The sequence below is a fragment of the Oncorhynchus nerka genome, linkage group LG9a (genome assembly GCF_034236695.1).
Source record: "Oncorhynchus nerka isolate Pitt River linkage group LG9a, Oner_Uvic_2.0, whole genome shotgun sequence".
Classification (NCBI taxonomy): Eukaryota; Metazoa; Chordata; class Actinopteri; order Salmoniformes; family Salmonidae; genus Oncorhynchus; species Oncorhynchus nerka.
In genome coordinates, this window is record NC_088404.1 from 35,413,998 (window position 1) to 35,439,568 (window position 25,571).

At 41.2% G+C, this 25,571-nt stretch overlaps 1 protein-coding gene and 1 pseudogene across 2 annotated transcripts in view; one reads left to right on the plus strand and one right to left on the minus strand.

The window, feature by feature from the left end:
- The first annotated feature begins 5,067 nt into the window (after nt 1-5,067).
- Nucleotides 5,068-6,562, plus strand: LOC115134875 (peroxisomal membrane protein 11A-like; annotated as a pseudogene).
- Nucleotides 6,563-6,935: 373 nt separating this feature from the next.
- The window catches only part of LOC115134221 (RNA polymerase II elongation factor ELL2-like), a 40,118-nt gene continuing 21,482 nt past the window's right edge, over nt 6,936-25,571 (minus strand). The window contains exons 5-13 of one of the 2 annotated variants that reach the window (XM_029667971.2): nt 19,836-20,080; nt 19,186-19,310; nt 17,664-17,781; nt 16,857-17,313; nt 14,227-14,290; nt 11,640-11,811; nt 11,469-11,513; nt 10,601-10,634; nt 6,936-7,105 (exon numbers count right to left, since the gene is read on the minus strand). In XM_029667971.2, coding sequence (XP_029523831.1) covers nt 6,975-7,105; nt 10,601-10,634; nt 11,469-11,513; nt 11,640-11,811; nt 14,227-14,290; nt 16,857-17,313; nt 17,664-17,781; nt 19,186-19,310; nt 19,836-20,080 — 1,391 coding nt within the window. In that variant the 3' untranslated portion in view covers nt 6,936-6,974. Of the gene's footprint in view, nt 10,635-11,468; nt 11,514-11,639; nt 11,812-14,226; nt 14,291-16,856; nt 17,314-17,663; nt 17,782-19,185; nt 19,311-19,835; nt 20,081-25,571 lie in introns of both variants that reach the window. The other variant, XM_029667973.2, reaches the window with a different exon arrangement.

Below are 25,571 nucleotides of genomic sequence, written 5' to 3' on the forward strand. Positions count from 1 at the left end.
CGTCGTGAGGGAGTTTGTTCCACCATTGGGGGGCCAGAGCAGCGAACAGTTTTGACTGGGCTGAGCGGGAACTGTACTTCCTCAGTGGTAGGGAGGCGAGCAGGCCAGAGGTGGATGAACGCAGTGCCCTATTCTGACTATGATGTTACTTTAGCTAATATGGTGGCAGCTACGTAGGCTGTGTGAAGCGATTTGGCTTGGAAAGGTTTTTTCGCCTGGTCACATACAACACATGCTGATATGTTGTGCACTGAAGTCCACAAGCGAAGGTGAGAGGAGGAGAGCACATAGATGAGAGATGGAATACAACGTGGCTGCTATGAAAGTAATCTATGTTTTTATGCGTGATCAGGTGAGTATTCATTCCACCGATTCTGTTGAAAAACCTTTCTTAAACGGCAGCAAATGGAACAAGACGGAGATAAACATACCTGAATTTGTCCAATAGAAACTCTCATTTGCAACTGTTGGACTAAAGTTTACACCCTGTATCAGCTAGATACAGGCATGTGTGTGTAAGGAGGTTTTGAATGTCATTGTCTGTCCATGTGTCACTGTCTGTCACATCAAATTTGTCTCTTGACCTGTGTGCACCTATGCTGTAAACTTGTAATTCATAGACTAGGTTGTAGCAACCTCATGATGTGTATAGGGAACATTTGAGTATCATGTAGTAGCCTAAACCTATCGCTGTTACACTGAGCTGGGTGAATGGAATATGAATGACAGTCATCCAATATGATGTAATAGAAATAAGGCCATGCTCATGACAAACAAATAATCATCCTCCCTCATCTTAAATGGCACCAACCGCCACTGGAAGAGGATGGGTTGAACTGTATTGTATTTAATACGAGCAGTACAAGCAGAAGTCTAAGGTGATGTATAATGTCATTATCGTATGAAAACTTCTTGTTATTTTGTTTAGTCAGAGAATATCAGATCAATTGAGAAAATATTAACAATAATTCAATGAATAGCTTTTGAATTATTGATCAAATTAATCATATATTCAATTCAGAATCAGAATAAGAGACTGTGTAATTATTGACTGTGTCACATCTAAGTCTGTCCTGCACTGTGTTTCAGGACTGGTGACCTAAACACTTTCACAGGTCACACATGGAGTCCCATTCTGTCTGCTTGCTAGGAATCATGTCTGTAAAACACTACACTACTATTCCGAGATTGGCAGAAAAATAACTTGACAAAATGAGGGGGGGAGGAGAGGAGGAACAATCCCGCTACCAAGGGCAGGGTCGCGCAGCCCCCTTGACCATCCCGTCATGAAGACACGACACATCGGGTGCTGCCTGCACTAGGGAGTAACGCAACGTCCACCCACATATATACATATGACAGTGAGTAGGATGATAGGACCACCTGTCATGTGGTGACCCCCCCCCCCCCCCCTGCTCCCAAGAGTGGGGGTCACCCAGTGCACGTGTGTTCTGTCAATCTCTCCAAACGTATGTGTGTGTGAGTGGTGACCCAGCCTGCGGACCCAAATACGGTGTGCTGATGCATTTTGGGGGTTTGTGCAGAGCCAGTGCTGCTGAAATGCAGTGACTTCAAAACAATGACCCAAAGCACCAGACTGCAGTAGTAATCGAAACCACAAAAGCCAATCAAACATCCACATCCCTTTTTCACTTTGGTCGGCTTCTGGTGGTCTGTGTTACTTGGTTTGGCGGCGCGAGGTAAAAACGCATTCCCCATTTAATTCCACAACCAAGGCTGTACGCATAATTTCCTGAAAAAACCCATAAAACTGTAAAACTAAAAACTGTAAAGACATGCAACTTCAAGTGTTCTACTTTGCTAGCCTGCACCTTTCCTAGACAGGTGTGCGTTTCTTTCGCCTCAAGACATGCAACTTTAACATGTCTTGTCCCAGTTGTCTGATGATTTTATGTGTTGTTTATTTCGTTTTCTGATTGGTGGAGTGCTACAGAGATGGTTGTCCTTCTGGAAGGTTCTCCCATCTCCACAGAGGACCTCTGGAGCTCTGTCAGAGTGAACATCACCTCCGTGACCAAGGCCCTTCTCCCCCGATTGCTCAGTTTGGCTCAGCAGCCAGCTCAAGGAAGAGTCCTGGTGGTTCCAAACTTCTTTCATTCAAGAATGAGGGAGGCCACTGTGTTCTTGAAGACCTACAATGCTGCAGAATGTCATTGGTACAGTTCCCCAGATCTGTGCTTCAACACAATCCTTTCTTGGAGCTCTTACGACAATTCCTTCGACCTCATGGCTTGGTTTTTGCTCTGACATGCACTGCCAACTGTGGGACCTTATATAGACAGGTGTGTGTCTTTCCAAATCATGTCCATTCAATTGAATTTACCACAGGTGGACTCCAATCAAGTTGTAGAAACATCTCAAGGAGGATCAATGGAAACAGGATGCACCTGAGCTCAATTCAAGTCTCATAGGAAAGGGTCTGAATACTTATGTAAATAAGGTATTTATGTTGTTTATATTTAATACATTTGCAAAAAAACTGTTTTCACTTTGTCATTATGTCATTATTGTGTGTAGATTGATGAAGATTTTTATTTGTTTAATCCATTTTAGAATAAGGCTGTAACGTCGCAAAATGTGGAAAAAGGGAAGGGGTTTGAACACTTTTCGAATGCACTGTATGTGCAGATATGTGCATCACGTCACGACACCTGGAGGGGGGTGGAGACAATCATAAGGACAGGTGAAACAGATCAGAGTGTGACACAAGTAAAAGTAGAAGTCACCCAGTAAAATACTACTTGAGTAGAAGTCTAAAAGTATTTGGTTTTAAAAATACTTAAGTATCAAATGTAAATGGAACTGCTAACCAGACGGCACAATTTTCTAATTTTTTATTGACTGATAGCAGGGGCACACTCCAACACTCAGACATAATTAACAAACGAAGCATTTGTGTTTAGTGAGTCTGCCAGATCAGAGGCGATAGGGATCACCATGTTTTCTTGATAAGTGTGTGAATTGGACTATTTTCCTGTCCAAATGTAACGAGTACTTTTGGGCGTCAGGGAATATGGCGTAATGGCGTAAAGTATGGCGTAAAAATGACATTATTTTCTCTAGGAATGTAGTGAAGAAAAAGTAATATAAATAGTAAAGCAAAGTACAGATACCCCCAAAAACGACTTAAGTAGTACTTTAAAGTGTTTTTTCTTAAGTACTTTACACCACTGTTGGTTACATATGTGTAAGATTGGTGATTACTGCAAAGAAAGGAAAGGATTTTTGTTGACACTATTGGTTGAAACCGGTAGTATTCGAAATGGCCACTTGCCAAACTCACCTGTCCATCTGCAAAACCCTCTGTACTGATGTAACGGTTGTCGTAGGTGGAAGAAGGTGAAGAGGACCAAGGTGCAGCGTGGTACTTGTTCATGGTCAATTTAATAAAGAAACTGAACACTAGAACAAAAAAACAACAACGCAGAACAAACGAAACAGTTCTGTTTGGGGCAGACACACAAAGACAGAAAACAACTACCCACAAACACCAGGTGGGAACAGGCTACCTAAGTATGGTTCTCCATCAGAGACAACGATTGACAGCTGCCTCTGATTGAGAACCATACCAGGCCAAACACATAGAAATACAAACCTAGAACAAAACATAGAATACCCACCCACATCACACCCTGACCAAACAAAAATATAGAAACATAAAAAGCAATCTACGGTCAGGGCGTGACAGTACCCCAGTACCCAAAGGTGCGGACTCCGACCGCAAAACCTAAACCCATAGGGGAGGGTCTGGGTGGGCATCTGTCCGCGGTGGACCCCACTCCACCATAGTCTTGGCCCACTTAAGTGGCGCCATTGGAGCGGCGACCCTCGCCGCCGACCTCGGACTGGGGACCCTTGCAGCGGGCCCCAAATAGACGGGAGACTCCTGCGGCGCGGGGGTGAAGGGCGGCTCCAGGAGCTCCTAACTGACGGGCGGCTCCGGCAGCTCCTGACTGATCGGCGGCTCCGGCAGCTCCTGACTGACGGGCGGGGCACCAGCAAGCAAGCAGCATAGAGCTCCCCGAAAAGGTCAGGGACAAAGTTGTGGATAAGTACAGATCAGGGTTGGGTTATAAAAAAGTATCTGAAACTTTTGAACACCATTAAATCCATTATTAAAACATGGAAAGAATATGGCACCACAACAAACATGCCAAGAGAGGGCCACCCACCAAAAATCACAGATCAGTATAGGAGGGCATTAATCAGAGAGGCAACAAAGAGACCAAAGATAACCCTGAAGGAGCTGCAAAGCTCCACAGCGGATATTGGAGTATCTGTCCATAGGACCACTTTAAGCTGTACACTTTAGGCTTTACGGAAGAGTGGCCAGGAAAAAGCCACTGCTTAAAGAATAAAATAGGAAAACGTTTGGTGTTTGCCAAAAGGCATGTGGGAGACTCCCCAAACATATGGAAGAAGGTACTCTGGTCAGATGAGACTAAAATTGAGCATTTTGGCCATCAAGGAAAATGCTATTTCTGGCGCAAACCCAACACCTCTCATCACCCCGAGAATTCCATCAGTATCATGCTGTGGGGAAGTTTTTCATCAGCAGGGACTGGAAAACTGGTCAGAATTGAAGGAACGATGGCACTAAATACAGCAAATTTCTTGAGGGGAACCTGTTTCAGTCTTCCAGAGATTTGAGACTAGGACGGAGGTTCACCTTCCAGCAGAACAATGACCCTAAGCATACTGCTAAAGCAACACTCGAATGGTTTAAGGGGAAACATTTAAATGTCTTGGAATGGCCTAGTCAAAGCCCAGACCTCAATCCAATTGAGAATCTGTGGTAAGACAAAGATTGCTGTACACCAGCAGAACCCATCCAACTTGAAGGAGCAGGAGCAGTTTTGCCTTGTAGAATGTGCAAAAATCCCAGTGGCTAGATGTGCCAAGCTTATAGAGACATACCCCAAGAGACCTGCAGCTGTAATTGCTGCAAAAGGTGGCTCTACAAAGTATTGACTTTGGGGGGGAATTGTTTGCAACAATTCTGCAATTAAAGAGTTTGTTGTCAAACTGCAGAGTCTGGTGTCCAACATGAGTTCTGGAAGGAAATGTGAGTTTGTACAGCCTTCCCCACCAACAACTACTGCACTCTCCAGGGACATACTGTAACTAACTAACCGGTTGAACAAGCGTTTTTGAAACAAGAAGTAGGCTAATTATTATTGGAAAGAGGCTCTCTAGTCTACCAATAATGTTTAGTTCAACAATATGTCAAATGTAGCCTAATTGATAACTGTCTTCATTCATGAGCATGTGCTGAATTCTGTCTTTGCTCTTTGTTTCAGTGTTCAGATTGGGGAACACTGTGAACTCCATTGACGAAGCCAGGCAGACCTTGTAGCTCTCTGACCCTGTGCTGCGTTTCTGCCTTACTGTGGCCAACCTCCAACGGCCCTTTGCTTTATCTGCAACAATTTGCTCTGGGACAGAAATGTTGGCATTGTCTATGATATCAACAAGGAGCAGTGGAGCTTGAATGCCTCTCGTTGTTACTTCTTGCCAAGAAGTTAAGAGTCTAACCAAAGATGTTTACGTTATTACCCAGATTATGGTTCAGAGAACCAAAAATAGGCTGTTTCAACAGAAAATGGATCAGCACCTCAAAGACAGACCCGATCATGCTTTTCTGCTCCTGCTTATTGAGAGTCTTAAAAGACATCCCTCGGTTGCCCTCAACACACTGAAAAACATTTGATATTTCCATTTCACTGGACAGGTTGGGCGTTTACCGGTCAAACCCAGGGGTGGTGGGCTTTTGTGGGATAATGTCACCCCAGTTTGAAAATTATACCATAACCTAGAGTTAACGGTAAATGAATGGAGCTAGAGTTAGTAAATGAAGAGAAGCTATATACAGTATGATGAGCAGATGCCGGTACTAAGGTTTGTAGTCAAACACTGGTCAGAGAGAATTTAGCACGGGTTCCTTACTTTGAATATCACTACAGGTGAAGCTTCGTCTTGGCAGAAGTTCACTGTTGACCCCTTCAGATAGTTAAACTGTTTGGAGCTTAAAGGGCAAATACTTTTATGTGTATTTTATGAGTAGCTTTCATTTTTTAAATCACCTCATTTTTGTATGATTACTGTTGGGACCAGAAACAGTTCATTGATTGACACATCGGTATCATTAGACATCTTTAAATTAGTAGATTATAAAGGGAACTTTGCAGTAGTTTAGGAATCACAAAGACAGAGACTGGACAGGGATCTTAGTAAACGTTATTGTTTACTAGTGTATGATTGAACTTAGTGCACTGTAGTTGGGTGCCATAATGCTTTATTTTACAGAAATTTGACGGATCAAGGGTTGCATGGAGAGTTGCACCTGTATGGCCTTATCATTAGTTATAGATCATTTCTGTTCATTGTGAGGAAAATATAGTTAAGTTCAAATGTCTATGCAAATCATGTATTCCATAATAGAAAAGCATTATTAATACAGTAGATTTCTATGCATAATGCAATGTATGCAACAAAATGGGTTGAATTTTTTTTTTAACTGTTCAATAAGAAAATAAAGAGATCCGATGGACTTTTATGCAATTATTCACAATGCTGATGTAAAGGTACACTTATTTGAAGTCCTGAGTTGAACAAAGTAAAAAAAAAAATAACATGGTTAATTACCAAGCAGTTTGATAAATGTGGCCCCTTGGGACTGAAACATATTGAGAAACACTCAAATGTAGATGACTAATTTGGGGTTGAAATCTTTCATTTGGAGAAAATATTTGTCCTTCTTTGCTTAATTGATTTTTATCTAAAGTATTGTAGGGAATTGTGTGATGCACATTCGCTATTCAATATGATGATCAGTTTGTGGTGCAAGGATTCCCCGAAAAGTGCTGAAACACTGCCACCTTAAGGAAATATATAGCAATTTATAAAACAGACAATTATTGATGAAAAGAGCTTTATTTATTTTTTCAGAGACATTAATACATTTTGTAGTATTTTTCTAGAGGAAAAGTTGGTGATAAAGCATCCCCCACAGACAATTGCAAATATATATATATATTACATTTACCTTTCGCCAAGTAGAGGCTTCTTGTCTGTCTTGAATAGACTGAGGAAATTGGGCAAAGAAGGAAGCAAAAAAAGGAATAGTTACAAATTTGTTCTCAAAAGTCGACAATCTGTAGTGATTTATACTAGACAAGAGATTTTATTTCACATTTCTATTGAGACATTTAATTTACCAATATCAACAAAGTAAATGCACCAGCAACAGCGAGACAATAAACAAAAACATATTCTAGTTGTTTGATTTGTAAGCAATATGCACATTAAACGGCATTTTGCATTTCAAGAGCACATTGTGGATGTCTTAACAGTTTTCAAGGACCTTTAGCCACAAAGCTGTAGTCCTACACATGAAAAATAAAATTTAGGGACCAATAATTTGAGTACATATATTTTGTTTCACCTGCGTGTCATGCAATCAAATCAATTATGAAAGATAACATTATGTTAAAGCCAATGTGACTCAGATTTTCCTATTAGAAGGCACCTCGCTAACTCCTGTGTATATCACAATTGGCACTTATTCAGATGAATATGGCTCAGTCCAATACTGCACACAGAGACAGTGGTCTGTACTAGTCTCACATCTGGTCATGTGCTTTCCAGAATACCACAGTCAGTAGCATATATTTAATTTATTACATTTAGAATTCAACAATAAAAAAAGAACCCAAACTGTGACAGAAGAACTTCCACTATGTGTACATGTCAGGGATGAATCTAACCCAGTCAAGCACTTCTGAGAGACCTTTCGGACATGTTTCTATACGGAGCTCTGAAACCATGTGGTTTGTGACAGTGGTGAAGAATGGTAATGGATGGGGAAAAAAGGCCCTTAACATAGTCACAATTCATTTTCTATACTCCATTCATCATTATCAAACAGATATCCACAGAGCACTCGAGGGAAACGAACAGAAATGAATCTATCACAAACACAAAATAATTAAGGCCTAGATTCAATCGGATCAAGCGTTAAGCGGTGACAGCAGACACCCGCATAGCGGATGTTGTGGCCCTCAGAGGTGGAACTGCATAGGAACCTTCAAATCGGTGAGCAGCTGCTCTTGCAACCATTGTCACAAAGCCACAAACGTCCCACTCGCGTTAGATGTTCAGAAGGAGAAAGTGTAGGTTATACAGGAATAATGACGCTCAACTTGAAAAATCGTTAAACTAAATAATGAGGGTTTCTATCATCATAATCGAGGTGCACATTACATCACACGTTACACTGTTCCATAGTGTAAACAAGACGGCATGAGATTTCTGTTAATGCGACTCCGTGTAGTCAATTGCAATGTTGGCTTTATCTATAATGCAGGGAGCCACTTGTGGATTTGACAGCTCTAACAGCTCCACCTCATAGACTGTCAAAACAAACGCTATGCGGATGTTCGCTAAAGCAGATCTGATTGAATCGAGCCCCAACTCACATGGTAGAGGAATAGATCAACAATGTAAAAAGACGTGCAGACATATAAGACACAGTATTGAAAGCATTACACATTAACATAAATTATGCATTTCCTTCAACCCCAAAAAATGTGAACTAAAATACATGATCCTAAAACATTATATTAAATTGAGCAGATTAAAAAAAGAGAGATTACATTACATTTCAGAAAGTCCATATCAGAGACATGAAAATGTGTTCATGGTGTGTTAAGGCAAAATGAACTATCTTCCCTTTACATTTAAGACAGCAATTAAGTAGCAAGATAGTGTACACAGACACTCACATTGATTTCATTACTGCTTACGAGTAGTCGCTGTATTTGAAAAAATATATATCTTCAAGCCACAGATAATCAAAGTGAACTGTATGAAATCCCAGGTGATGACGACAGGTACACCCAGAGAGGTTCAGTTAATGTGGTCCAGTTTGTGTAAATGCATCTACTGTAGACAAACACATCCAGTAGCCAAATGTTATAATGGAACATTAACTGATTCAAACTGAAAATAAACTGTCCCATCTTGCTGAGGTGAAATCTAGTAGACTGCTACAGCAGCATTAAGAAATAAAATGTTACCAATGGTTACCACAGCATTTTCCTACAAAGCAGTTTCAACAGCAAGAGTGAAGAAGTTCACACAAGTCAGAAAATAGGTTTCTGAAATCTCATCTTTGAACTATGATTCATCTCTGATCTATCTAACCTAAACCAGGTTGAAATCCAAAGACACCAAAAGCTTCAAAATATTGCATTTCATCACTGCATGGGAGCAATCCTGTTTCTTGCTGGGCTGATAGAATACATCACACAGGCACAAGCTTTGTACTTTAAAAATGGCTTTTGGAAGTACTGTTAAATGCTCCGGCATTGGACTATTGATCAAGGTAATAAAATATTCATTAATATTGTATGAACTGTATTACTATCATCAAAAGGTCAGAGAATACTGGCTCAAACAATGAGAATAATTTATCCAGAAGGATAAGAAGGTAATAGAATGCCATAACAATCCAAAAATATTACTTTGGCGTTTGATTGCAGTTCTTATTCAGATTAGTGTTCTTTCAGTAATGATGTAGTGGTTTAAACAGAAACATGGGAGTATACTGTATGACTAAGATGGCATTTGACTATATCATACAAATATCAAGATTCATACACATTTTCTTCAGCATAGAGGGGGCGGTTGTTTCCAATCCCATGGCCCATATTTGATGAAGCAGAATGGCTCAATTACTGCAAACGGGAACTACAGACTGAACGTGAAATGTGGGTCAGAGGCGAATGTATAGGAGTGGCATGTCTGATTTTGACTGGCATGTCTGATTAATGACATGTACTGTATCATCAACTTTAACAAATAGAGAAATGATCAACTCAAACAGTTCACTTCTTGTTCATAGAGGTCTGAGATATTTCCACATAACATTGCATATCTTCCAGCGTCCCCTAATCTTAATCCAGTGATTACAACCCTCTCTATAGAAATCAAGATCTTATATCACTATTTTACATCTATACATTCAGTGAAACAACAAACCGCAAATTGTACTGGGTACTTAAATATAGCATGGATAGAAGACTGGGTGTGAAGAGCATTTATTCTCATCTGTCCTTATGATTGTACCATCAAACTAAGTCTTTCTGTGTAGTCATGGCAATAGACCAAACGTTAAAAGCATTGGGCAGGAGAGTTCATGTACATTAACATTATGGGTAGAAAAAGGAATTTGGCTTAAATTGCCAGCCATTACAACAACACTCGTCCTCAAAAATGATTCATTTGATCACGTGTCGCTGGTCTTGGCCCACTTCATATAAGAGAACCTCTCTCCTCTCTTCCATCAACACTTGGAGGAATAAAGTGAATGTGTGATTCATATGTGATTAAAGTCCTTAACACTCCAGACCCAGGCTCGGCTGGTCAGTCTTTTGGTCCTGGGGAGTCTTTTGGTCCGTTGATAAAATAGCACCCTGTGGCAGCAGGGTGCAGGCCAGTCACTATGAAAGGGCCTGGATACAGTCATAGTCCAGGATCAGACCTTTGATGTGAGACAGTTTCTGATGCAGATACTCACATCGCTTCTTCTCTTCCCGGTAACCAGGAAACTTCTGCAAAGACAAGGCAGAGGGCCGTCAGAGAGCTGGCATTATGGTGACATTGACAAAGTAGAGGGGCGTGTAGCGTATGGGAAAATATTATCCTCAGAGGTGTAAGGAATTAAGTAAAAATACTTTAAAGTACTACTTCAGTAGTTTTTGGGGTGGTATCTATACTTTACTATTCATATTTTGGACTATTTTTACTTCAATACATTCCTAAAGACAGTAGTGTACTGTACTTTTTACTCTATACATTTTCCCTGACACCCAAAAGTACTCATTACATTTTGCTTAGCAGGACAGGAAAATGGTTCAATTGCCACACTTATCAAGATAACATCCCTGGTCACCCCTACTGCCTCTGATCTGGCAGACTCACTAAACACACATCTTCATTTGTAAATTATGTCTGAGTGTTGGAGTGTGCCCCTGGCTATCCGTAAAATAAAATAAGATGAAGAAAATAGTGCCATCTGGTTTGCTTAATATAAGGAATTTGAAATGATTTATACTTTCACATTTGATACATCAGTATATTTTAGCAATTATATTTATATTAGAATAATTAAGCATATTTAAAACCAAATACTTTTAGCCTTTTACTCAAGTAGTATTTTATTGGATGACTTACAATTTTACTTGAGTCATTTTCTATTAAGGTATCTTTAGTTTTACTCAAGTATGACAGTTGGGTACTTTTTCCTACACTGTTGATCCTAATAACAACATTAATATCACTGGTATGAGTCAAAGTTCTTTGTGACAACCATACAGGCTATAGTAGATAAGACAGGCTAGGCTATAAAATAATTCAACAATACTCCCTGCTCATGCATTACTTACCTTCTTATATTTTCTGTATTTCTGCAGTATTTGGTCCTCCATGAGCTGTAACGGAAGAAAAATACAAGACATTTAGTAAGCCCTTGAAAGTTCATCAAGCCAGGTCTTTAAATGTTTAAACAGAAGTGTTTTGTTTTGTGTATGGAAGTGACGTCAGTTCCTTGCTCATACCTTGTATTCCTGTGTACCGGGGGAGAGAGTGTTGATCTTTGAGCCCAGCTGAACAAACATCTCTGTGATTGTACCGATCCGGTGATGCAGGGCCCTGTACTCATCATACTCCGCACAGAAATCCTCCTTGTACTGTTTCCGTTGCTCTGAGGCTGTGATGATGTTGTACTTTCTGGAAAGAGAGACATTAACATCTTGTGAGCTGTCATTTCAACAACCACAGGCCCATGGCATCCATCCACTATGGTCTGGTCTAGTCTGGCCAGCTGTGACAGGCAACGTGGAATGGCCACATCAGGAGGTAGAAATAGACAGGTTAGCTGACAACGTCACGAAAACGATGCGCACACTTCGACGGGGCAGAAGGCTGTGTATTGTTGTGATTCTGGATGGCCAGATACAGTAGTTAGCAATAATGACAAAAAGCTGCCATGTGGGAAGCGTAGGTGGCTTGTTTCAGGTCATTGTATCTTGTTACCATGTCTTGTTTTGAGGTGTTTTGACTGATACCATGTCTATGCTAATATAGCAAAAATGTGCTAGCTAGCTAACCAACAACTGTAATGATGTATTTTCATTTAATTTAATTTCACCTTTATTAAACCAGGTAGGCCAGTTGAGAACAAGTTCTCAATTACAACTGCGACCTGGCCAAGATAGAGCAAAGCAGTGTGACACAGACATCACAGAGTTACACGTGGGATAAACAAATGTACAGTCAATAACACAATAAAAAAAGTATATATACATTGTGTGCAAATGTAGTAAGATTAGGGAGGTAAGGCAATAAATAGGCCATAGTGGCAAAATAATGACAATTTAGCAATTAAACACTGGAGTGAAAGACGTGCAGAAGATGAATGTGCAAGTAGAGATACTGGGGTGCAAAGGAGCAAATAACAACATGGGGATGAGGTAGTTGGGTGGGCTATTTACAGATGGGCTGTGTACAGGTGCAATGATCTGTAAGATGCTCTGACAGCTGATGCTTAAAGTTAGAGAGGGAGATATGAGTCTCCAGCTTCAGCGATTTTTGCAATTCGTTCCAGTAATTGACAGCAGAGAACTGGAAGGAAAGGTGGCCAAAGAGGAATTGGCTTTGGGGGTGACCAGTGAAATATACGTGCTACGGGTGGGTGCTGCTTTGGTGACCAGTGAGCTGAGATAAGGCGGGGCTTTACCTAGCAGAGACTTGTAGATGACCTTTAGCCAGTGGGTTTGACGACAAATATGAAGTGAGGGCCAGCCAACGAGAGCATACAGGTCGCAGTGGTGGGTAGTATATGGGGCTTTGGTGACAAAATGGATGGCACTGTGATAGACTACATCCAATTTGCTGAGTAGAGTGTTGGAAGCTATTTTGTAAATGACATCGCCGAAGTCAAGGATCGGTAGGATACTCAGTTTTACGAGGGTATGTTTGGTAGCATGACTGAAGGCAGCTTTGTTGCGAAATAGGAAGCTGATTCTAGATTTAATTTTGGAGCTGCTTAATGTGAGTCTGGAAGGAGAGTTTACAGTCTAACCAGACACCTAGGTATTTTTAGTTGTCCACATATTCTAAGTCAGAACCGTCCCGAGTAGGGATACTAGACGGGCAGGCGGGTGCGGGCAGCGATCGGTTGAAGAGCATGCATTTAGTTTTGCTTGCATTTAAGAGCAGTTGGAGGCCACGGAAGGAGTGTTGTATGGCATTGGTGCTCGTCTGGAGGTTTGTTAACACAGTGTCCAAAGAAGGGCCAGAAATATACAGAATATACAGTATTTGAGAGAAAACAAGTGCTCATTGTGGACACATTTATATTATGTTTTCAATAAACATTGGAGATTAAATATAGTTTCCATATAATAATCTAAACCATCCCTGCATGTTTTATACCACGTAGCAGGCGTAAAATAAACACCTTAAACTAGATCCCCCTACATAATGATCTTGATTAGAAGATCAGGGGAGGTTCAACCAAATCAGTAAATGTGGAGGAGTTAAGATGGCGTGTCGCCTTGTTAACGTCCAAAGTGGAAGTTGTGCCACAGGCTCTCTTTCCATTTCCCCTGAAAACCAGAACATCCAGGACTCAGAGGCTACTAATCAACCAACCCATCTATAGAAACATGCATTCATCTCTCCAGCAGGTGGCACTGCAGATTAGCAGAATGATTGGCCTTTGACTCAGCAATGATTTCACAGAGATGTGTTCTCAAGATGTGGAAATGTAAGACATTAGATCATTTGTTTTCTAAGTCATTCTCTGTGAAGCTCTGTTATTACTGAACATGTGACAGACCATTTAAACGTTCACATTTTCCACTATTTATGTGAATATTTTCAACCTGAATCCAGACCTTTTTGAACAAATCACATTCCTTTCACAACAAAAGTGGTTAAAGTAGTCATACCATTAAAGAAAACATTGAAGCAACAGATGGTAGTAACAGAACCTGAGACTTTGAAAGCACATACTGGCTTCACTTCTGCCATGTTTACAGTTTGAATGGGCTTCAAATAACAGATTAACCTAGCAGCACCACTCAGCAACCCAGGGCGATTCTGGAGGACTTATGAATGAAGCAGTGTGTTTGAACTTACATGAAATAGTCGGGCAGCTCTTCCGGTGACGTACGAGTGACAGGTGTTTTAGCCCCCTCATGGTCTGGAGATAAACACAAGCAGAGGAAAAAAAGGTTAATGTAATCTGCCAATGCAAACGTGACAAAGCTCATATCATACTAAGGCTGATGGAGTCGTTTATCAGTGCTACTGATAAGAGACCTGCTCCAAGGCAGGCGGTGACGCCAGCAGCGCCCCAGATTGGGAGGCAGAGCAGCCTGCTGACTCGATGGACCGTGGGTCACCCAGCTGTTCCACAGTCAATCATGTACACACTAGCCAGGGAACGGAATGGGGGTTGCTCGTGGAAAGGGAAAGGGGATACCTAGCCAGTTGTACAACTCAATGCCTTCAACTGAAATGTGTCTTCCTCATTTAACCCAACCCGTCTGAATCAGAGAGGGGGGGGGGCTGCCTTAATCGACATCCACGTCTTCGGTGCTGAAGCTACATACACAGCACCCTTTCCACTGGAAATGTGTCTTCCTCATTTAACCCAACCCGTCTGAATCAGAGAGGTGTGTGTGTGGGGGGCTGCCTTAATCGACATCCACGTCTTCGGTGCTGAAGCTACATTCACAGCACCCTTTCCACTGGAAATGTGTCTTCCTCATTTAACCCAACCCGTCTGAATCAGAGAGGTGTGGGGGGGGGGGCTGCCTTAATCGACATCCACGTCTTCGGTGCTGAAGCTACATACACAGCACCCTTTCCACTGGAAATGTGTCTTCAGCTCACTGATTTAGTGTCACTCTGTTGAAAACCTACAGCATTTCACCATGAGCCTTCTAGATAAGTCACTTAACCTATTTGGGATAGGTTCCTTTGAAGTTTCATAATACTTTTCCAAATGAGGTAGTAGTTTTACTACTGCAATAAATATGGGTAATAAAAACATACATTTTGACTGTGATCTTTGCTATTTTGTATATGCAGAGAGTGTTTGACAATATTTATGTATATATGGAAAGTGTTTATTCGTATGTATACAAATACCGGGCAGTCTATGCTGTAATCTTGTTGGCTCAAATAATCGGAGTAGGTGCTTCTTCTAATGATTAAACTGCTCTGATTTCCATGTGTGCATAGGCCAGAAGTAGTGTACATCAGGGATCCCGTTAGGAGAACAGATATTTGACCGGCAGCGTTTTAATTTACCGGACATTTGAGAGATTTACCGGACCCATGTGCATTGGTATACGTAACCTGATTAGGGCGTCCACCCACAATGCTTAGAATGACAGAAATCACATTTAGATTATAGTCATTCCTATTAACAAAACATGCAAGTCAAGGATGCAACGTAGTCGAAGTCTGATGTGCACTTTGTAGATGTTAGAATAACTGTCCACATTTACTTTCCTCGGACAACAAGACGAGTAACGAGAAGCAAAATCACTAGTCTATGTCAATCTACTATCCCCCATAGTAGAAATGTTTACCTATTCTATTGGTCAGCTTGTATAGAAAAAAATGCCTATTCCAAACAAACTCTGGGACAGCTGTGGGACGATAGGTCCCAAATTCATACGGCCTAGGTTATATATGTATATATATTTAAAAGCAATGATTATTTTGCAAAAGATCAGAACGTTTAGCTATAAATGTTGATGAATGATTATTACTTCACATTATAAGCGCAGCAATGTGCACAAGGTAGTAGGCTACGCACGAATGTTCGCTCCATAATACAATTAGCTGTTGCCAAAATGACATCTCACATGCAAGCGGTTTCATGTGACAGTGATGAAAATATCAAATCAAATGAACCAGCAATGCAGTTTTAAGAAAGAATAATTAAGAAAATAATTAAGAAAATAATAAAATAAATAAAACTAACACAATAAAGTAACAATAACAAGGCTATATACAGGGGGTACCGGTACCGAGTCAATGTACAGTTTAGTCTAGATAATTGAGGTAATATGTACATGTAGGTTGGGGTAGAAATTTATAAAGAGGGGAGATGCAACAACTAGCATGGGTTGCTAATATGACTAAGATTGTGCCTTTGTCTACTGGACAATGAAAAAAAGTTTCTATAAAATAATTGCCTCCACAGATAGGGTCTGATTGTGGCTAGGCTACTTTGAAGCAAGGTAAGACATCCCTCATAATATGTTTTACATTTTCAGGTTTCAAACAATTAAGTATGTTTTCAAAATGCATACTGCCTCCAGCTCATTGCAAGGTGGTTTGTGATGCTGTACGTGTGTGATGAATAAGATACATAACAAATATGCTGTACACAAGTGCCAATTTAATTCCGTTCAATTATGCAAATTTACCTATAGACCGATAAGCATGACCAGTTAAATGTATTTACATTGACTGGTATTTACATCAATGAATAGGCTAAAAGCATTATTTGCAATAGGATTTATTTTTCTCCCGGACAATTGACCAGCGGCAATTTTATTTATTGGCTTTTAAAAAGAAATTATCAGCTACTACCGGCTATCAGAAATTCTGCTGTAAATATACCCTTGGATATGATTACTGTATCATTATCAACATGTTTGTTTCTGTTATCATTCTAGTCAACAAGGTCTCAAAATTATATGATTTAGTTGAAAATTACATTGGGAATGAGAGGGTGCTTTTCTTACCATTGAAATGTTCCTGGTTCTGCTTCAGGTCGGGACTGTTCTCTATCCAGTCTTGTTTTAAGTGCTCCCGTTCCTTGTCTTTGTGCTTCTTGGACTTCTTCTTTTTGTGCTGGCCGTTGGCTAGCTGCTGGTCAGTGCAGATGGAGGGCTCAGTTTGTGGGGCCTTGGGGCTTGGTACGGCTGGGACCGGCTCGGTCCTCTCCAGCTTGGGAATGCTGGAGGAACCATCCAGTTTGTGCCGTGTGTAGAGACCATTAGGGCTTCCCTGGCTGTGATTGTTGGTTCTCTCAAACTCTGTTTTGGTCTGTACACTGGTGTTTCCTGGACCAGATGAGCTACAGGCTCCAATGGGACCAAGGTGTCCATTGGAAAGGGACTGCAGGGGTAAACTGTGGTCTAATAGTCTTTGCTTCTTGGGGGTCTGACAATCAGATAGCTCAGAGGGAAATGGGCGTTTCTATGTGAAGGGGTAGAGAAGAGGTTTTACCTGTAAGACTTTTTGGCAAAGACTAACCATTAAAACATCCCAACTGGCTCCTGAAAACGGCAGTGACTGAACTGCCTCCAGCACTCCCATAAATAAAAAGCAGATGCTGCCACACCAAGAAACGTTCCTCTCATTTCTTCCGTACTCAATCTTATTCTGCAGTATGTCTTGTCAAAAGGCACTAATCAAACAGAAATAATTTAAGCCTTGAAATTAATCTCTGCATTCTCTGTAATTTCTAATGAATATCAAGAAAATAAACCGTGAGAAAGGGCAGGACATAGAAATGATTTTAGAGTTATAGGAAGGTGGGTATTTACCACAGAGGGAGTTTTGACCGGGCTGAGTTGTGACGGAGAATCCCCAGGGGTTTTGTGGAATGAATGGTTTGACTGGAAACTCTTCAACTGGCTACTGCTGCTCAGTGGCTGCAGTTTCCTGCAACATTAGAAGGGGAAGGCATTTTTACTTTGCTATTCCGTCTATATTAGGGAAGATAATTTAAGCTTTAAACTTGACTTTGGACAGACGTATTAGTTTGTAAATAATGGTTCAAACTCCAACTGCAATTGTATGGTCTCCAGTGAAGTGAAAGAGTTGGGGCATGTTAACAGATGAAAACATAACACAACAAAACAGAAAGAACCATTTGGTTACTGTAACTTCAGGATCAAGATACATAAATTACAAGCAAAGTATGCCTTAGATGTGGCTGTTTATATTAATATTTGCAAAAGAACAAATAGAACCACGCTGTCAGACAGAAATTACACTCCAAAATATTTTACAACACACCAGTTTTCTACACTTGACCTCAAAGTGAAACTGACAAGTTTGCCAGCATGTTTCAAAGTGTTAGGCTATCTGTAGATTACATCTGTAAGAGACAGGCACTAAGGCGGAGCAGTGTCCAGTCATCTCAGTGAGGAGAACAATGGTGCCAGATGCAGGCTATGTTAGGCTAAACACTCCTCTCTCCACTGGCAATCTGCTTCCTCCAGCTCCTTCCTCACAGAAATCTCACTGGAATCAGAGTTCCATCATACCTCCCACAGCAGCCACATTACCTTTTTAACTAGATGATCAATGGAATCTGCTGGAAGCACCACTGGCTTTCAGGACATTCCAGACATGAGATCCTCTGACAGACTAGGCTGCCAGCCTGGTTGGATTCTGATACTAATCACATCCAAATTAAGTTTCTCTCTGAGATAAACTATAGAAAAAGGCTCTTCATTATGATTCAAGAACGGTCATATAGTTCTGAGCCAAGCCAACAGCACCCGTATCCTGTACATTCAAAAGGCTCTCTCTAACATGTGAGTCAGTATTGTAAACAGAAGGGCAACAGCCAGTTGCACAATAAGCAGGCAGGACGTGGACATCCATCCAAAATGATGTCCACTCTCTCATTCTGAAAAGCTCAGCCAGGCTACTGTGCTCCACATTAATGCTATTTGGCAACACCATGCAGAGAATATTCCCCCCCCCCCACCCCCACCCCATTAAGACATTATCTGTGCCGAGATATAGTCATTTAGAGTCTCTCCTTTCAACATGATCACAGCAGCCTGCCACAGTAATCCAGTGGGCCTGCAGTCTTAGTGCCAGCACGTTGTCAAAAAGCATCAGAACACCACCCGCTACTGAGGAGAGGTAATCATCCAAGTACTGAAGCTTACAATGTTACATTAAAATGAACTACAGACAAGGGTGGCTCTCCACCACGACACCAACATCATGTTGATATAGAGGGAAATATTAAAATATTCACTGGTGAGAATGAGAAGGAGAGTATGATGGTAGAGAAGACAGGTGAGTAGAAGTACAAGCCACACTCACCTGGCCAGGAGCCTATGGATGAGCTGCTTCTCTTCCTCTAGGTAACCGGGCCAATCCTTCTGGACATGACTGTAGAACTCATCCTTCAGTGTAAAGCTGTGGTCTTTGGGATTCAGTTTAGCAACCTGTAAATCAATGACAAACACATTTTAACCGTCTGTCTCTAAAGCATTAGTTGCAGTTTTGACACTGGTTAAAAAAAGGATCCAGTGGCAGGCTGTCAAAGTTCAATAACACATTGTTCACTATTAACAAGTAATTAATAGTAAACACAGCACTTACACCAGCACTGTGTTCAGTTAGAGTCACAAATAGAATGGCTCCATGACAAAGAGAGCGAGAAAGAGGCGAGAGAGAGAGGCTCCTTTGCAGTGTCTACATTTGGAACCCCTAGAGAGGTTTAGAATTGCTTATAAATGCACCTGAATCCCAAAGGCACATTTAAAGTTGCTGTGATGTTTTACATGTGTTTCATTTACCTAAATAGATGAGGTTTATTGATTTCAAATGTATTACAATTGGACCACAATATGCAAAAGTTGTGCGTTATTGAGTTTGATCTCTACTCAGTGAAACCAGCGCCTACCATGCACCTGCAGCCTAGTGCCAGAGTACAGTTTTAGTGTCGTGTTGTGTTCTAGAGGTCTCACATCGTCCAGTACTGCTCCCAGGTCAGCCTTGTCCTTAGGACTGGCCCTCTCCCTCTCCAGCCACAGCAGCAGCTCAGGCTTCCTGTAGGCCTTCAAGGCCAAGACGTGGATGATGCGGTCTCTTAGGGGCCGGAGGGCCACTGGGCTGGGGGCCCCGCTCCTCTTGTTGCTGGGGGAGTGCTTGTTGCTGCTGCTGTCCATGCTTGACGACAGGCCCTGCTTCCTCTGGATCTTCACACATTTACCTGACAGAGAAAAGTAGATACACAGAGAGGTGCCATTGGTCACTCATAGTGGTCACTCAACCCCTATAGACATAAAATCTACCTTCTTACACATCTAAGCTACTGTTACCAAGTAAAGAGTAGTGGTTTTGTGCTCTTGTCAGTCGGTGAAAGTTTCAGCAATTACCACAATTATCACTTGGATGATCTAAAGCGCTCATAGAAAGCCAAGCAGTACACTGGACAAGCGGGATGGGAGGATTATGTTCTAACTGCCTCTGGACAGGTTTCAAATAGACTGACACTTCTCTGAGCCCAGCAACTCAACATCCGGCCAATCCTCAGGCCAGTTATGCAAAAAAAGGCCTGGTATAATGTGTGAGACAAGGGCCAGAAGCAAAACCTGATGTGCTTTGTCTTGACAGATGTCTGTCATAAATACAGTATGCAAACACTGCACACAGGAATAGCACCTTGCATCCATAGCAGGAAATAGCATCTGAACAAACATGTTTAGCCAGAACTCAAACAGCCTCATGTACACATACAGTGTTGGTGCACAGCGCCAGGCTTGGAGTTCAGTGAAAGAGTTGCCAGTGAAGTTAACCGGCTCCTGTGCAAGCAGAGGAGCATGGAAAGTTAAACACCTCACTGCTCACTCATACACAAAGGCCTTTTCTTCCTGTTGCAGCACTAATTCTCCTGGCTCCAAGCCAGCAGGACGTGGCGGTGCTTATAGATATATCTCCCAACCCTGATCTCATTAAAAAAGTTTAAGCTCTGCTTTGAAGGTTGCTATAGGACGGAAAGCACAGCATCTTCATGGAAGCAGAGTGGTTCTGGTACAACTGGTATCTACTATATTAAGTCAAGCTGGGGCCCAGCTGCACTGTACAGTGCGTGAAAGAGTTGATTTACTCTATGACATATGGACCTAGATGATTTACATACTCTGTTAAATAATGTCTGGCACCATGCACTCAATTTGACATTTCTAAAAGTCTACAGTTGTTTGTACAACTGGAATGTAATAATGTTAAAGCTAGAATCTGCAGTTGCTACATCAATTTTTGGACTTCTAAATTAATAATATGTACCCATTGATTCTTGAAGAATATAACTTATAAATGACTTATGAGCTTAGTTCAACTGTTATAGAACTCAAAATAAAAACTTGTTTCACTCCAATGTTTGGAAACAATGTACAGCTGAAGTCGGAAGTTTACATACACTTAGGTTGGAGTCATCGTTTATCAACCACTCCACACATTTCTTGTTTACAAACTATAGTTTGGCAAGTCGGTTAGGACATTTACTTTGTGCATGACACAAGTAATTTTTCCAACAATTGTTTACAGACAGATTACTTCACTTATAATTCACTGTATCACAATTCCAGTGGGTCAGAAATGTACATACACTCAGTTGGCTGTGCTTTTAAACTGCTTGGAAAATTCCAGAAAATCATGTCATGGCTTTAGAAGCTTCTGATAGGCTAATTGACATAATTTGAGTCAATTGGAGGTGTACCTGTGGATGTATTTCAAGGCCTACCTTCAAACTCAGCGCCTCTTTTCTTGACATCATGGGAAAATCAAAAGAAATCAGCCAAATCCTCCTAAAAATAATTGTAGACCACCACAAGTCTGGTTCATCCTTGGGAGCAATTCCAAACACCTGATGGTACCATGTTCATCTATACAAACAATAGTATGCAAGTATAAACACCATGGGACCACGCAGCCGTCATACCGCTCAGGAAGGAGACGCGTTCTGTCTCCTAGAGATGAACGTACCTTGGTGTGAAAAGTGCAAATCAATCCCAGAACAACAGCAAAGGACCTTTTGAAGATGCTGGAGGAAACCGGTACAAAAGTATCTATAGCCACAGTAAAACGAGTCCTATATCTTCCTGAGTAAGGAATGGCTTAAGGACAACAAAGTCAAGGTATTGGAGTGGCCATCACAAAGCCCTGACCTCAATCCTATAGAAAATTTGTGGGCAGAACTGAAAATGCTTGTGCGAGCAAGGAGGCCTACAAAGCGGACTCAGTTACACCAGCTCTGTCATGAGGAATGGGCCAAAATTCCCCCAACTTACAGTGGGAAGCTTGTGGAAGGCTACCCGAAACGTTTGACCCAAGTTAAACAATTTAAAGGCAATGATACCAAATACTAATTGAGTGTATGTAAACTTCTGACCCACTGGGAATGTGATGAAAGAAATAAAAGCTTAAATAAATAATTCTCTCTACTATTATTCTGACATTTCACATTCTTAAAATAAAGTGGTGATCATAACTGACCTAAGACAGGGAATTTGTACTAGGATTAAATGTCAGGAATTGTGAAAAACTGAGTTTAACTTCAGTTAGTCAGTGTGCAACAGATGGAAAATACATTCATGGGTAACAAAACATACCAGAATTCTCAGCAACACAAGTAAACTGTATTTGTGTCATACTTCCACTATGAAAGTACTCCTGTGCAAGACAAATACTACTTATAGACTTCAACTGTAATTGTAAACAAACACCGTATAGCCTTTAAAGCATGGTTAAAATGATCATTTTGATATCATAGATGGTCAGTCCTTGCATCCATAGCTCTGTTTATGAGAGTGGTTTCATTTCTCAAGGCCAATCACTCAGTATTTTACCTAAACAGAGGTGGGGGAAATGCTTTGTTATTGTTTCAGCTAAGGATTCTAGCTTGAAAACCATATTGGTTAACAAGTCTTCAAAATGTCTATTCTTCAAGGCGCCTATATGAAATGCTTTGCATAACAGTTACACAAAACTTCCTGACATTTTCATAATGTGAGAAATGAGGATATCATCAACATATACTATGCACCCCAGTAAGATTAAAGGGTGTAATTTTAATCAACTCTGGGCCTGAGGGTAAATCTCTGCTTTTGCCAAATGCAATGCAGTTTCCAGAGCTTGTCGTAACAGCTACTGTGGTTCAAGACACGTACAATTTACAGTCCAATATCTTCCTGTAGTGTAGTGAAATAGCCTGTGTTGCCACATTTTAAACATGCAGCGACTAGACGCTAACAACAATAAATTCAATATGCTTGTCATGTAGTTGGTTATGGGAAGATTTGCAAAGCGCCATTCTGTCTACTGTATAGCTTTTACACGAAACCAGCAGAACACTGAACATGCTTGACTAAAACATACTTAACTTATTAGAAATAGGATATGGGTTGGTTCCTTTGTTGCTGAAAAATATTGTGTGAAAAATGCTCAAAAAAAAATCTAAAGCAGTAACTAGATACAGTAGTTGTACGGTTCTGTATATATTTTCTTTGTCAAACTTGTTCTGTGTTCTGTTTGGTTGTGTTCTTGAACGTAGCCCTGTTTCTTTGTGTTCTTGAACACATTTAATTTTTGTTCATTGTTTTCACCTGTGTTAGTTACTCACCTGGTCTCATCAGCTCCTGATTTAGTTCAGTTCATTCTGTTTGTGCCTTTGTGAGGTATTGTTTGTTTTGACTCTATTAAGCCTTTTCCTAGCTTGTTTGTGAGAACCAGTTATAGCCATCAGTCTTAGTTTTGATTCACCTGCTTGTTTGCCTACCTGTGTATGACCATTGCCTGTCTGTGACCACGATTCCTAACTTCTGTGAAAGGTGTAATAAACACCTGTCGTGCTCTGCGTGTGAATCTACACCTTTTTCTTCCTGAGTATTCATTACAGTAGTCACATGTTTGGACACAACCATGTTGATAACATTGAAACCAAAACAGTAGCATTCACCCAAAATGTACGGTTACACCAAAGACTATATAATGGCTCAGCTTGATATTGTATGGGTGTTCCTCATCCCATCTGTCACCAAGGTGTAGTGTATCACAACCATGAGTAATGTACGTCAGACTGACACCAGACCCAGCAGAGAAGTGATGATGATTGACTGAGCCTATAACAGGCTAAGGAGAAGTTCTTCATGGTTCCATGTTGGGAGTCTATCCAGGACGGTGGGGTTAAGTCCTACTCTAGCAATAAGTGCCATGGGATCTTCAGTGATCACAGAGTTAGGATCTTGGCTTATCATCTTAACTGAAAGAGCGTACACAGTGTGTGGTATTCCTCACTCCTATAGACTCCTATAGAGGGAGGAGCGCTGTAGCATGTTTTACTGGTACCTGGTGTTCTCAGGCCGTCTCCTAACAAGATTACATTATTTTAACGAGACCCAACACTAACTGGACTAACCAGACCCAACACTAACTGGACTAACCAGACCCAAGACTAACTGGACTAACCAGACCCAAGACTAACTGGACTAACCAGACCCAAGACTAACTGGACTAACCAGACCCAACACTAACTGGACTAACCAGACCCAACACTAACTGGACTAACCAGACCCAACACTAACTGGACTAACCAGACCCAACACTAACTGGACTAACCAGGCCCAACACTAACTGGACTAACCAGACCCAACACTAACTGGACTAACCAGACCCAACACTAACTGGACTAACCAGACCTAACACTAACTGGACTAACCAGACCCAACACTAACTGGACTAACCAGGCCCAACACTAACTGGACTAACCAGACCCAACACTAACTGGACTAACCAGACCCAACACTAACTGGACTAACCAGACCTAACACTAACTGGGCTAACCAGACCCAACACTAACTGGATTAACCAGACCTAACACTAACTGGACTAACCAGGCCCAACACTAACTGGACTAACCAGGCCCAACACTAACTGGACTAACCAGGCCCAACACTAACTGGACTAACCAGGCCCAACACTAACTGGACTAACCAGGCCCAACACTAACTGGACTAACCAGGCCCAACACTAACTGGACTAACCAGGCCCAACACTAACTGGACTAACCAGGCCCAACACTAACTGGACTAACCAGGCCTAACCCTTCTGACCCTCAATACTAGCAAACATGTGGTGGGGGATTCACTATACATCCATCTCCACTGAATATGTTCAACTAAAACACATTCCCTTTATAAGACTGTTTTGTACAGTTACAGTAATGGTCAGAGATGACCTTAACATGCCTTTTACAGAATTTCTTCAATCTTTTCACTGGGAAAGTATTCAAACCATACATTAAAACTAAATGATATGCATTTTCCTGCAAACTATCATTTGTATGTAGAAACATGAGGAGATAGCCATAGAATTACTGTACCACAAAAATACTGCTGGCTGCCACAGGAGGTTTGTGTGCACAGTAGCGCAAATGACATATAGTTTATGACCCTTTAATTTCAGTTGCCTTTGAATGGGTGCCTTACTGTCCTGTCCATGCTGTGGGAAAGTGAGTCCAGTTGTGTGCCTTAAACCTTATGAAACCAATGTCAATGTTCCCAGGCTGAGGTTGCAAGTGGACGTCCTCCTTTTCACTTGACTAACTTTAATTTAAAATGCATTATTTGGATTAGAATTCAGTCGTTGCTTTGAACCCATTCAGCAAAGACATTACACTGCAATCTCAACATGACAGCTACCTT